This window comes from Podarcis bocagei (genome assembly GCF_964188305.1).
Source record: "Podarcis bocagei genome assembly, chromosome: 18".
In the NCBI taxonomy this organism is placed as follows: Eukaryota; Metazoa; Chordata; class Lepidosauria; order Squamata; family Lacertidae; genus Podarcis; species Podarcis bocagei.
In genome coordinates, this window is record NC_138144.1 from 84,944 (window position 1) to 96,559 (window position 11,616).

General features: G+C 51.1%; 1 protein-coding gene across 1 annotated transcript; it reads left to right on the top strand.

Moving 5' to 3' along the window:
• Positions 1 to 4,346: 4,346 nt before the first annotated feature.
• Positions 4,347 to 10,239, top strand: LSM4 (LSM4 homolog, U6 small nuclear RNA and mRNA degradation associated). The gene is made up of 5 exons (XM_081177528.1): positions 4,347 to 4,457; positions 5,616 to 5,657; positions 6,600 to 6,698; positions 8,400 to 8,583; positions 9,095 to 10,239. Exons 1-5 carry the CDS (start codon positions 4,455 to 4,457, stop codon positions 9,187 to 9,189), a joined length of 423 nt encoding a protein of 140 aa, XP_081033654.1. The 5' UTR covers positions 4,347 to 4,454; the 3' UTR covers positions 9,190 to 10,239.
• Positions 10,240 to 11,616: the final 1,377 nt, after the last annotated feature.

Consider the following 11,616-nt stretch of genomic DNA (forward strand, 5'->3'; position numbering starts at 1 on the left):
GTTCCTGCCTCTGAGACCCCTCTACCCTTTTCATAGCTCTGTGGCCCCTCTAACCCCGTTCCTGCCTCTGAGACCCCTCTACCCTTTTCATAGCTCTGTGGCCCCTCTAACCCCGTTCCTGCCTCTGAGACCCCTCTACCCCGTTCCTGCCTCTGAGACCCCTCTACCCTTTTCATAGCTCTGTGGCCCCTCTAACCCCGTTCCTGCCTCTGAGACCCCTCTACCCTTTTCCTAGCTCTGTGGCCCCTCTAACCCCGTTCCTGCCTCTGAGACCCCTCTACGCTTTTCCTAGCTCTGTGGCCCCTCTAACCCCGTTCCTGCCTCTGAGACCCCTCTACCCTTTTCCTAGCTCTGTGGCCCCTCTACCCCGTTCCTGCCTCTGAGACCCCTCTAAACGTTTCCTAGCTCTGTGGCCACCTCTACCCCTATTCTACCTCTGAGACCCCTCTACGCTTTTCCTAGCTCTATGGCCCCTCTAACCCATTCCTACCTCTGAGACCCCCTCTACACTTTTCCTATCTCTATGGCCCCTCTACCCGTTAGAGCTATGAAAAGGGTAGAGGGGTCTGAGAGGTAGAATAGGGGTAGAGGGCCATAGAGCTAGGAAAAGGGTAGAGGGGTCTCAGAGGTAGAATAGGGGTAGAGGGGCCATAGAGCTATGAAAAGTGTAGAGGGGTCTCAGAGGTAGAATAGGGGTAGAGGGGCCCACAGAGCTAGGAAAAATGTAGAGGGGTCTCAGAGGTAGAATAGGGGTAGAGGTGGCCACAGAGCTAGGAAAAGGGTAGAGGGGCTTTAGGGGTAGAGGGGCCCACAGAGCTATGAAAAGTGTAGAGGGGCCACAGAGGTAGAAAAGGGTAGAGGGGCCACATAGCTATGAAAAGGGTAGAGGGGCCTCAGAGGTAAAATGGGGTAGAGGGGCCACAGAGCCATGAAAAGTGTAGAGGGGCCACAGAGGTAGAAAAGGGTAGAGGGGCTACATAGCTATGAAAAGGGTAGAGGGGCCTCAGAGGCAGGAAAGGGGTAGAGGGGCCACAGAACTATGAAAAGGGTAGAGGGGCCTCAGAGGTAGAAAAGGGTAGAGGGGCCTCAGGGGTATAGGGGCCACAGAACTATGAAAAGTGTAGAGGCGTCTCAGATGTAGAAAAGGGTAGAGGGGCCTCAGAGGCAGGAAAGGGGTAGAGGGGCCACAGAGGTAGAAAGGGGGCAGAGGGGCCACAGAGCTCTACCCCTTTCCTACCTCTGAGACCCCTCTACCCTTTTCCTACCTCTATCCTCCCTTACAGCCCTTTCCCTACCCAGAACCCATCACTATTTACGTCTGAGGGCGTGTGCGTTTGTGTGTCACTCTTCCCTTTTCCTGTCTCCCTCTCCCTTGCGTCCATCACTGTCAACTTACAGATTTGAAAATAAGGGACCAGCAGCCTCGAAAATTAGGGATCAGCAGCCAAAATAAGGGATCAACAATTACTTTTATAAAATACATATTTTGTTGCGTGCAAATGGCTTGAGATACCAATTAGGTCCATAAATTACCATATAGCATATATTCAACAGAAAAAAACCAGCAACAATTTGTTGTTGACAAAGGACAGCTGGATCTAGAAAGGGCCCCATTACCTTCAGGAGCTTATTTAAGGGACATCATCAATAAGGGACAGCAGCGGGACATGGCCCTGGAATAAGGGGCTGTCCCGCCAAATAAGGGACGCTTGACAGCTATGGCTGGTACCTCTGCCAATATACAAGAACGCCAATCCAGAATTATTTCCATCCTTCCGCTGAGGGGAGCTGCCAGAGTTCTCATCCAGTCAATATTATAATTCAACCACAAGGGCAGCAGATCTTTGCCCACTATCTGAGCCGCTTAAGTCGAAAGGGCAGCGGAGTCAGTTTGGCAGAGGACAGGCAGCAGGTGACAGGCCCCACGGCAAAAGGGGGCTTCCTTTCTGGGTGCCATTAAATCGGCGTGAGTGTGAGAGGAATTTTATGGTCTTAGATATATGGTAATGTTCATAAGTGTACCAACCAAGCATGTACATAGATCAGCACCTGCAACCATTTTGATTCCTAAACTGAGCCAATGTTTTCTCTGCAAGGTCAAAGTGGGAAACCTCCCCATTGTCTCTTCCCTCACAAATCCTGTCTTAAGGGCACATTTAAGATATGAATAGGGTGTGAGCCTGTGACCTGGCCCAGGAAATAAGTATTGATCATTACAAAAGACTGGCCAGGATCCCCAGGCAATCCAGTCAAGTAACCTGCCAGACAGGAGATAAACAAGGACAAGAGAAAAACAACATGCAATTTTCTGTTTTAAGACTGCCTTTTATGTGATGTAGGTATGATTTTTCGGGGGGGGGGGTGGTCTTGATCTACAGGGTGGCAATTTCAAAAGTCTTTATAAGGCCTTGCACACCATTTTTCTGGGTCCCTCCTCTCTCCTGCAGGTGAGGGGAGCCCCCTGTTGCAACAGATCAATAAAGATCAGGCTCACTAGCTGCTTTGCTTCTCAATATTCTCTGCTTGGCCTCTGTTATTCTCTCCTACCAAGAGGGAACCCATGTAAGGACTCTATATGGGCTCTTGGGTACCCCATTAAGGGAAAAGGGCATTTTTTTGTTTACAGCATGAGTCAGCCTTGTCCTTTTCCTCTCTCCCTCGCCTGCTTGCTTCTCAAGGCCGATGGCTATCGCTCCGTCTAGTCTGAGCGCTGGCTTCCTTGAATTCAAGCCAAGGTCGCCCTGCCAGCCACTGATTGCTACTGAAACAGGAGGGGGAGATACCGTATTTTTTTGCACCATAACACTCACTTTTTTCCTCCTAGAAAGTAAGGGGAAATGTCTGTGCATGTTATGGAGCGAATGCCTACGGATGGCGGGGGGATCTGCTGCAGTCGTGAGCAGAGGATCCATGGTTCCCCTTCCTTCCCTCCTCCGTGGCTCGCTTTGAAACAGCAAAGCGGGAGAAGAGCCACTGAGTGGGGAGGAGAGAGGGACAGAGAGCCTGCCTCTTTAAAGGAGCAAAGCGGGAGAGGAGAGGAGCCTTCTCCCCTTATACCCCTCTTCTGCATTATTAGCAGCATCCTCCACCCACCCCACGCGTGCTCCTTGTCCCTTGAGTGCTTTTCCTTCCCTCCCCACTTAAAATGTGGTTACAAAGCACGGATCCACATGGATCCTCAGGATTTTTGCACTGGGTCACCCCAAATTCACCATCAGATCACATAGCATGTGCATGGCTACAGCCTGCACCAAAAAAATGACGCACCCACTGTTGCATGGGGTCGCAGTGGTGCAAAAACGTTGCAAAGCACGGATCCACATGGATCCTCAGGATTTTTGCATTGGGCTACCCCAAACTCACCGTCAGATCACATGTCTGTGGCCACAGCATGAACCACAAAAATCATACATCCACTGTTTCATTTAGAATATTTTTTTTCTTGTTTTCCTCCTCTAAAAACTATGTGCGTGTTATGGTCAGATGCGTGTTATAGAGCGAAAAATACGTACATTCAATAAACTATTGTGATTGTGATTTGTGAGACTCCATCAGGCAAGGCCTCCTTCCCCCTGCCTTGCCCCACCCTCGACTTCTCAGTGTGTATTGTATTGTTTTATGTACTTGCCGTTGTTTGATTGATTATACTTTAGATATTATTGTCACTGTTGAGTGGATTTCTGCTTCACTTTTATATGTTGATATTATTATTTTATACTATTCTAATTGATGAATGTTACTTTTTTGATGTAGGCTGCCTATTTTAAAGGTGTTTTATCACATTTTTGTATTGCATTTGATGGTTATAAGATGTGCATTTTTGGTTTCTTCAGCTTGTAAACCGCCTTGAGTAGTGTAAGACAGAAATTAAAAATGATGATTTTCCTGCTTTTTCTGCAGAAAACAATGGGAAGCCGCTTGCAAAAAAGCCAAACCACTATGAAAATCACAAACACAATGATACAGTTAGTGCATTTTTTTTTTCATTTTGCAACACACTAAAAAGTGAAATTGTGGTTTTAGTTTAAAAGTATTTAGAAAAGAAAATGAGCTGAGCTCATGCCAAGTAGGAGCTCAGGGAAAAAATTGCTTATTATTTTTTATTTTAGTTGTTTTTTGATGAAAGAAAGACCGCCCCGCAAAATGCAATGAGGCCCATCTTTATTTAATATTTCCTCCTCTTGGCCAGAGGCGGAAGCAGCCGCCGCGCTGCATTGTGGGCAAGGCGCTCCTTTCTCCGCCGCGGGGCCTGCTGGGTAAAGCGGACCCGGCCTCTTTGCGACACTGTCGCGCCCCCGCTCCCGCCGTCGCTTTACGGCCGCCGCTCAGGAGGCTCCCCATTGGACGGGCGCTGAGGCCGAAGCCTTCGGCGGGCGGAAGCCGGAAGCGGAAGTCGACGTTGCTGGGGCGGCGGAGCAGCAGCAGAAGCAGCAGCAACGTGAGCGGGAAGGAAGATGGTGAGGCTGGGCAAAGGGGGAGGGTCTACTCGGGAGTAAGCCCGCGGGGAGGGGCTTCTCCGCCCCAGGTCAAACCAGGGGGGGCTCACACGGGGATTGGCTATGGGGCAGGACCCACTCAGCTCAATGGAGTGTCCTGGGAGGGGGCGACGTGGGTGCCTGGGGGGCTAGAGGAAGGCAATGGAGCAGCCTCTCTCCACCCACCCCAGATAAGGCAATGGGGGCTCCCTCCTGCTCCCCCGCCCCCGGGAAGCTGAGTCACTCAGGGGCAGGACCCACTCAGCTCAAGGGAGTGTCCTGGGAGGGGGCGACGTGGGTGCCTGGGGGGCTAGAGGAAGGCAATGGAGCAGCCTCTCTCCACCCACCCCAGGTAAGGCAATGGGGGCTCCCTCCCGCTGCCCCCGCCCCCGGTAAGCTGAGTCGCTCAGGGGCAGGACCCATTCAGCTCAATGGAGTGTCCTGGGAGGGGGCGACGTGGGTGCCTGGGGGGCTGTCAAACCAGGAGGTGGGGGTTTCACATGGGGAGGGGGCTTGGGTCAAGCAAAGGGGGTTCGCTCCTCCCCGCCTCCCAGGTAAGCCGGTTCCTTTAGGGATGAGACCCCCTGAGCGCAGTGACATACCAGATTGCAGCATTAGTGTGAAGCAATGGAGGGGGGGTTTGTGTGCCTCCCCCTTGGGTACAGTCAAAGTGGTTCGCTCCCCACATCTTCCAGATATTCATTCAGCAGTCGGCCCCATTGAGTTCAGTGGATTTTACTGGGGTAAGATTGCTAGAGGAAGGCAGTGGAAGTGGGGCTTATTTCCCTCCCTCCAAGGTAAGGAAATGGGGGCTGCTGCGCCCCCTGATGCCCAGTAAGCTGAGGGTTATGTTCAGCTGGGAATCACAATTCTTCTTATTTATTGAATTTGTATACTGCCCTATACCCGGAGGTCTCGGGGTGGTTCGAGTGGGGGGAGTGGCGGCTCAAGTCCTGCTGGGGGGCTTCCCTATGGGGTTTCTGGGTGGGCAGTGTGAGGGCAGGAGCCTTTGGCTGGATCCAGCAGGGCTCTGCTTAGGTTCTGAAAAGCAGGGCAACGATTAAGGTCGGCTCGGCTGTGAAGACTCCTTTACCTGCCAGGTGTGTTTCTCAACCTGCCCAATTTGCCCCCCTCTTGCAGCTTCCGCTCTCCTTGCTGAAGACGGCGCAGAACCACCCCATGGTGAGTCCGGGGCGCGTCTAGCCTTCCGTCAAACTGCAGAGGAGGAGGCGGACGCGCTGCTGAGCTGTACAATTTCAGACTGGCTGGATGCACCTCCCATTTTATTCATTTTAAAATCCCTGCATACAGAAAACTGGCTTTCGGGGGGAAGAGACTAATCTGGAACCAAACCAGAGCCAGCGATGTGTAGCGGTTAGAGTGTTGAACTGAAACCTGGGAAACCAGCTTTCCAATCTCCCCTCTTGGACTAGCCTGCCTTGTAAGGGGGGAGACCTATGAGTGCTGCCTTGAACTCCTGGGAGGAAAAGGTGGGGTATACAGCGGGACCTTGGTTCTCAAACTCCAAAAACCCAGAAGTAAGTTTTCCAGTTTTCGATAAAAATTTGGAAGCCGAACATCCGATGCGGCTGTCAGCTCTCGTTTCCAGGACACCTGCACCAATCAGAAGCTGCGCCTTGGTTTTTGAATATTTCGGAAGTCAAACGGACTTCCGGAACGGATTAAGTTTGGCACTTTTGTTTTTGCTCTTTATTTTGCATTTTTGTTTTCGGAAACCGTTCGGAAACCAAGGCACGGGTTCTGATTGGCGCAGGCGCCTCGGAAAAAATCGTTGACATCAGATGTTCCGCTTCTGGAAAACGTTGAGGAACCAGAACACTTCCGGGTTTTCAGGCATTTGGGAGCCAAGGTCCCACTGTCCTGGGCTTTGGGAGGGCAAAGCAAGGGCTGTGGGGATGTCAGATGTTGCCCCAAAGGCCTCCAGGGCTGTGTGAGAGAGGGAGGGAACTGCCTCTTTAGATCAGAGAGGTGTTTTTGGAATGCGGAGGGGGTTGTTGTCCGACACCTGGAGGGCCCCAGGTGTTTCCCCCATCCCTCCTCCCCAATATCCTGGTGCTCTGGGTGCCCAGTTCCCTCATCTACTCTCCCGCCTTCTCTTTCCAGCTGGTGGAGCTGAAGAATGGGGAGACTTACAATGGTCACCTGGTCAGCTGTGATAACTGGATGAACATCAACCTGCGCGAAGTCATCTGCACGTCCAGGGTAAGCGTTATTACTATTTATATTATTATTACTGTTATCTTCAAGTGATACTGCAAGCTCACACGTCTCCCTGTGCTTGTCTACCTACTTAAGGTACACATGTAAGAGGCTCGTTTCTAATTTTATTTTGGGACTGATGCACTGCATTGCTTAATACTTTCCGAATGGCCATTTTATACTGCAGTTGTGTTCTACATTGTAAATCAAGCAGAGCTAGGAGCTGATCCTTTTGTTTTCCAATGTATTTCTTATCCATAATAATGATTTTGAGAATGACTGTGGCACGAGCAGATTTTTATTCCAAAAGTGTGGTGCAGAAGTTTGAGAGCAGGCAATGGATGTTATGGATAATTTTCATTTTGTGTTGTTATTTTTTAAAGTTCAATCAAGTAAGTTAAAAGCAGAAAAAACCCAGTCTGAGGGTCATCCAAACCTTTGGCGCCAGCCCATTAGGGGCCTCTTAGCACAATCCCGCCATCCCAGGGAGCGCTCTCACAAATTTGGGAACCCCTCTCTAACCCCTGCGCCACACTGCCCTGCAAACCAGCATCCCTTTTCTGCCTTTTGGTGGGGTGCTGTTTGCCCGCTGTCCATTAGGTGGCGCTGCCTTCCAGCCCAACCTTCTCGGAGATGGGCGGGCCGGGCTCTGGCGTTGGCGAGACTTCAGTTGCAAGCGGGTGGGGGAAATCTCCTTTTATTTTTCAGCTCAGCAGGGGAGGAGCCATTTTTGCACAAAACTTCTCCTCCGGAAGAGAGGGAGGTAAATGTTAGTGCAGAGCTAAGCAGGTTGGCAGAAACCACATTGGGGGCAGGATTAGAAATGGGGTTTCCCCTTAAGCTGTAAAAAGACAGCGTTTGTGTCAGCCGGTTTTGCAACAAGAAGCACGAAGCTTCCAAAACAAAGGGGCTGGAGGCAGCCTGCCTGAGATTGCCTCCAGTTGGGCAGGAAAACGTTCAAATGAGGAAAGATAGGGAGAGAGAGCAGTACATTGCTCCCTTGGTTCTCAGACTTAATCCGTTCCGGAAGTCCGTTCCAAAGCGTTCCAAAACCAAGGCGGCTTCTTTCCCATAGAAAGTAATGCAAAACGCATTAATCTGTTCCAGACTTTAAAAAACAACCCCTAAAATAACAATTTAACGTGATGATTGATCCATAAAGTGAAAGCAATAATCAGTGCATTGTACTATAAAATAAATAGGACAGTATTGTAGATGATAAAAATTAAAATTATTTTTCTTTCTTACCTGCACTCATGACAGTCATTGTTTGGATGAAGGGCTTTTATCCATTTCCACAGTCAATCAATCAATCAATCAGTAGCTGAACTGGGTTCCGCACGGTCACAAAAACAAATGAACTGAAAACACCTCAAAAACAAATAGACAAAATAAAGAGTAAAAACAAATCACCAAACTTAATCCATTTTGGAAGTGTGTGTGACTTCCGAAAAGTTCGGAAACCAAGGCGCGGCTTCTGATTGGTGCAGAAACAATAGCCGCATTGGACATTTGGCTTCCCAAAATCGCTTGAAAACCAGAACACTTCCATGTTTTTGGAGTTTGAGAACCAAGGCGTTTGGGAACCAAGATACCACTGTATTATTGAACTGGCTCTTTTCATTCTATTTCTGTCTTGAGTCGTCTTCTTTTTTAATCTGTTTTGGTCCTGGTTTCACCCGTTCTTCCTTTTCTCTTGGGCAGGACGGAGACAAGTTTTGGCGGATGCCGGAGTGCTACATCCGCGGCAGCACCATCAAGTACCTTCGCATCCCGGACGAGATCATCGACATGGTCAAGGAGGAGGTGGTGTCCAAGGGGAGAGGCCGCGGCGGGATGCAGCAGAAGCAGCAGCAGAAGGGGCGAGGAGTCGGCGGCACCGGCCGGGGTGAGCCCCTCTGCGGAGCTCGGGGGGCTGCAGGGGAATCTCCCACTTCAGGGGGCTCCTGGCCTTGATATGTTGTTTATTAACATCCTTCCTAACTCCTGCTAGCAAGTTTCCCCACTTAGCAGAGTGCGTCCCCCTTCTTACGCAGCAGAAAACTCGTTGCAAACTCGTGTGAGTTTCTTCAGAAAATACACAATTCAATCTGGCCTATTCCGATTGAAATGCCTTCTAATATTTTCCTGGTAAGACACCTTGAATCCCTCCCAAGAGAATAAAGACGCCACAGTCTTGTCCAAATTCCATATCGGGGGCCAATCCGGCCTGCCGGTCGATTTAATCTGGGCCCCGTGGCAGACACCTGAAGGCAGCCCTGTCTTGGAAAGTTTTTAAGGTTTAATGCTGTATTGTGTTTTTAATATTCGGTTGGGAGCCACCCAGAGTGGCTGGGTGAGTGGCAAAGGGGTTCCCCTGAGCTCAGCCCCTTCCTCTTTTCTTCTCTCCCCCCCCCCAGGTGTGTTTGGCGGCCGTGGACGAGGGGGGATCCCAGGCAGCGGCCGAGGAGGACAGCAGGAGAAGAAGCCCGGGCGTCAGGCAGCCAAGCAGTGAGGAGCCGAAATGTCGCCCCGGACTCAAGTGCCAGGCCAGGAAGGCTGGTCTGCCGTCCCTCTTCACCCACAAAAGAAACTCTTAGGTCCCTCTGTTTCCACGCACCTCGGGGGAGACGCAAGCCACCGGCCTCAAGTTTTTGTCTCTTTTTGCTTTTAAGTTCCAGTTATTAGAAATGAGTGTTTAAAGCGTCTCCCCCGAGCGCATACACACAGTTTAGCTCTTAATTTGAGAATGCAGGTAACCTTTTGGAGGGGCGATTCGACTTCGCCTCTTCCCCTTTTTGTTTTTTGGAATCGTTTTGGCAAGAGAAACGCCTTGCCAGCCTTTGGAACGACAGAAACGGAGAGGACGAGCGAGGCTTTCCGCTCAGAGCGTCAGGATTAAACGATGTAGCTTTCTTTTTATTAGGAAATGGGACTTGTCGAAGGCAACTTCAGCTCCGGGTTCAGTTTTTGGGGAGCGGGGTTGGATGAAAAGGCATCGCCAAGCAAGGGAATTCTGCTTCCACCTGGGCTCCCATCACACCTGTGGGAACATACCTCTTCAGCCGGAGTTTAGTCTCCCAGCCTCCCTCTGCTCCTGTCTCTCTCGTTCAGCCTCCCCCCCCCCAGCCCATTGCCCCCCAGGTATTTCCCAGGGATGTTTGACGAGCAGGAAGTGATCTGCGTCCATTCATCCCCCAGGATGTTACCGGACTCCGACTCCCATCCGCACGGCCGATATTCTGGGATGCTGATGGGAACTCCAATCCAGCAACATCTGGAGGGAGTCAGGCTAATCTTTGCTTCCAAATTCTCCACACACCCATTTCCCTCCCAGGTGGAATTTGTTGCCTCAGCCTTGGAGCTAAAGCATCCCGTTTGTGTGACCCTTCTGAGAATCTCTCGGGAGGCTGTGTCGGCCGCCTCCATGATATCACCAGGGGTTGGTCAGAGCCAGAACAAACGAGCTGCAGCCATTCTTTCCTTTTCTTCTCCTTTTTTTAATAAAAAAATGTGCTTTGTAACCCAGTTTTAAGTTTACGGGCAGAATAAACTTGGAATCGGCTGTTTGGTGTCTGCGTTTCTGCCGGAGGGGCCCAAGAGAGCTCCCGTTCCCCTTCGGTTCTCAAAACACAACTTGCAAATCTTGTTTTGCTGTTTCACGGTTCTGCAAGAAGTCCGTATCATGGCAGTGCCTGGCATGAGCTGGCTGGCTCAGGGAGCGGTCAGTCTGCTAGTGGAAGTGGCCTGTCTCGGCCCCCTCCACCCACAGGCAGCTCCTGCCCCCGGAACACTTTGCCCTTTGCGAAATGTGGTTCTGGAAGCCGGCCGGAACCAGAGGCGGGTGTGGTGCTTGGATTCCCAGGCAAAGCTTGTTTTTGAAAGATTTCTTAAATGGATAAGGACATCCCAGGATGTTTCTGAGCACAATTCAAAGGGTCAGTGCTGACCTTGAAAGCCCCAAACAGCCCAGTATCCCTGAAGGAGCATCTCCACTCCCATCATTCAGCCTGGACACCGGGGTCCCTCTCCTGAGGGCCTTCTGGCAGTTCCCTGCCTGCAAGAAGTGAGGTTACAGGGAACCAGGCAGAGGGCCTTCTCGGTGGTGGCACCCTCTCCCATCAGATGCCAAGGAAATAAACAACTACCTGACTTTTAGAAGGCATCTGAAGGCAGCCCTGTTGAGGGAAGCTTTTAATGTTTGATGTTTTATTGCTCTATTATTACCAGTAGTAGTATTCTGTTGGGAACCACCCCGAGTGGCTGGAGAAACCCAGCCAGATGAGCAGGGTATAAATAAGAAATGATTATTATCCTTATCCAAAGAGCCCTGGGGCAGCTGGCTCATCCAGGCCATCATCGTGGCCCCACAGCGGCCAGCGAAGCCCCCAGGCAGGGCATCTTTCCTCCCTTGCGGCAGCCAATACAGAGAATCTGCTGTGCATGCAAGGGGTCCCATACCCTGCCTGAAACCCTGGAGAGCCTCTGCTGCCAGTCAGTGTGGACAATACTGAACTACATAGGCCTGGAACGTGAGGAGCTTGAGCATTTCCTCTTCCCTCCTGAGCCGTTTTCCTTTGATCTCGCGTCTTTCCTGGTTGCAAGCTGGAGGGCAGGCCAGCCCTCTGCCTCTCTCCCCGCAGCACCTTGTGAGCAGGCAAGACGGCCTTTTCCGTGGGGAGGGAGCAGGTGTTTCCACACCCATGGGAGCCAAAGGTCTCCCCCTCCCTCTGGGAGACGCGCTTCTCCTCTTCCAGAGCCGTGAGTCACGGCAGCCCCTGCCACTCGACTCTGGAATAGCTGCGCCCCAAGCGGAGCAGAAGAAATGCTTCCAGGCCTTTGCTCAGCGGATAAAAATAATCTCTTCTCTGCTCCCCCCACCGTTGCCTCTCCTTTATATATTGTTTTTATTAAGGTTTCCTTTCCCCCTGAGATGTCACGG